At 34.3% G+C, this 2673-nt stretch overlaps 1 protein-coding gene across 1 annotated transcript; it reads right to left on the reverse strand.

Annotated features, from left to right (window-relative positions):
• Positions 1 to 1107: 1107 nt before the first annotated feature.
• Positions 1108 to 2337, reverse strand: LOC135142183 (zinc finger protein 142-like). Its single transcript, XM_064073854.1, has one exon. The coding sequence runs from the start codon at positions 2335 to 2337 to the stop codon at positions 1108 to 1110; it is 1230 nt and encodes a 409-aa protein (XP_063929924.1).
• Positions 2338 to 2673: the final 336 nt, after the last annotated feature.

Raw genomic sequence — 2673 nt, forward strand, 5'->3', positions numbered from 1 at the left:
AAAAGACTGAAACAATGGCTTTTTGCGTACACTCAAGAGTACCAATAATTTTACCAAATAAGGATCACCTGATCAAATTAATTAGTTTGGACGCTCATCAAACCAAATCATACATATAAAGAGAACCGAGCTAGATTCACTAGTAAATATCACAAGAAAATTTGAATTCTGAATGGGAAAAATACTGTCAAGTTTCTAATACAAAAATGTGCCAATCGTATTAGATACAAAGCACAAACTGCAGAACAATTGAAGGGACAATTTCCAGGATTAAAGAAAGAAAAGTCAAGCCAGAAAATTGGAAAAACCGATCGACCAGAAACCAGTTCAAATCGGGAGAGAACATAGAGACCAAAACAAAATCCACTGACATTTAGAAGAACAGCAACACTACCGGTTAGAGCCAGATACTCTAGTCCGATGGCGGCAAATTTGGCTCCACCAAAAATACATAAACTATTAACAATAAATAAAGAACACCTGGTCCAGACTCAAGATATCATTGAAGACTTGGAAGAAGGAAAAAAGCAGCCTGATCTGAAGACACAACACCTTAAGAGTCCACCAATCAACCTTGCTGCGTTCTTAGTGCAAACTGCCAACAAGGTCCATCCACCCTCTGTGTTCCTCGAGAGACCCAAGATATTTAGATCCTAAATTGAAACAATAATAAATTTTAGGATAATTCCTTATTTTGTAATTGCGTAACAAACTTTGCATCTATGTGTTCTACTAATGTAATTTTATTTTTTAAAACTGTTACATTTATTTAATGTAACAAAAATAGAACTTTAATTTATGATCTTAATGAAAAAATCAAGTCACATAACATAGTACATTGTAGACGACTGAATAAGTGGTTAAAAAAAAGTAGTGGCTAACAAACAACATATGTATACAAATTAAAATTTCTTTCCGGCTTATGGTTAATTAAATCCCAATTTGTTCCTTTCTGTGCGAATAAAAAGATGAATGATTTTTACTCTTGTAAAGGCAGTGTTCGCATTTGTACCATTTAGCTTCAGTTTCATCCAAATGGCGGTAATTTATATGGCACTTCAGAGTAGCATTGAATTTCGTCTTAAATGAACAATGAACACATTGATATCACTTAATGTTTTCTTGATCCAAATGTTTAAACATCTTATGCTTTTTTAAATTCGACGCATATTTAGTTTTATATGGGCATTTTTCACATCCGTGCCAGTTAATTTTTTCTTCATCTAGATGTTTTGTAATTGCGTGTTTCTTTAGATAATGTTTATATTTCGTTCTGAAAGAACACTCATTGCATTTGTACCATTTAATTTCAGTTTCATCCAAATGGCGATGATTTATATGGGACTTTAAAATAGCATTGGATTTCGCCTTATATGGACAATAATGACACTGATGCCACTTAACGTTTTCTTCATCCAAATGTCTAAAAACAATATGGCTTTTTAAATCCCACGCACATTTACCTTTAAATGGGCATTGTTCACATTCGTGCCAGTTAATTTTTTCTTCGTCTAGATGTTTTCTAATTGCGTGTTTTTTTAGATCACCTTTAGCTTTACTTTTAAAAACACACTCATTGCATTTATACCATATAACGTCTTCATCGTTCAAGTGACGTCTTTTTACATGGCTCCTTAAATTACTTTTTGCTTTGGCCTTGAATACACACTTATTGCACTTATGCCATTCAACATCTTGTTCATCTAAGTGAATTCGATTTATGTGTATTTTTAAAAGTGATTTCCATCTACATTTAAATGGACATTTCTCGCATGCATATCGCTTGTTCATCTCGTGTTTTCTCATAATATGAGATTTTAAAGTACCTTTGAGTTTAGCTTTGTAGGAACATTGCACACAGTAATACCAACTTGTTTCGTCAGTTCGCTTGAAATCGAAACTGTATGTGTCATTCTGTGACGAAGAAGTCACACTTTGAGGATTTTCTTTATTTCTCGTGCATGTTAAAGTATGCTGAAGCCACTTTATCGAGAGATTTGTTTCAAAGTCGCATTTTTCGCAGACGTAATTTTGTATGTGGAAGTCCTCACTTAATAAATCGTCTCTAGATTCTCTCTTAAGCCCATGATATTTATTAATGTGTTCTTTGAACAAAACTGTTAGTTCCGTCTTAAAATCGCAATCTTTACAGTAATAAGCTTCAATTTTGGCGTTGTCGCAAGTAAATTGTTCCACGAGAAAACGGTGTCGTCTCACGTGGTTGATCATAAGGGTAAGGATAGTTGTAAAATAGGGGCATAATTTACATTTGTGAACATTTTTCCATGAAGACTTCCTACATAATCCGAACGTTTCACAATATTCCAGAGCTGACATTTTGGCAACCTAAAACCATTTCATCACGCTATGGAAGAGAACTGGCCGTCTTCTTACCCAAATCTCGTTCCAAGATAGTTAAAAAAGAGTTAAAAATTAAAAACAACATTAACGCACCTAACCCCACAAACTAAAACCGCCAATATCTGTCATTGACAATTAAAACCCTCTGGTACATAACCTTAAACTTCGAGTACCCAGAACAGTGGACATATAGGGGCAAACATGGAAAAACAAACAGGTAAGCTCATTGCCACACGTGCATGTCGAAAAGGCTAATATAAACACACACACACACACACACACACCATAATATTATGGTTTCCACAAAAACAC

The sequence above is a fragment of the Zophobas morio genome, unplaced genomic scaffold (genome assembly GCF_036711695.1).
Source record: "Zophobas morio isolate AGI-343-1 ecotype UQ-CSIRO unplaced genomic scaffold, CSIRO_AGI_Zmor_V1 ptg000046l, whole genome shotgun sequence".
Classification (NCBI taxonomy): domain Eukaryota; kingdom Metazoa; phylum Arthropoda; class Insecta; order Coleoptera; family Tenebrionidae; genus Zophobas; species Zophobas morio.

Coding starts and splice junctions, on each gene's coding strand:
- LOC135142183 (XM_064073854.1), bottom strand. CDS start 2,337: ATGTCAGCTCTGGAATATTGTGAAACGTTCGGATTATGTAGGAAGTCT.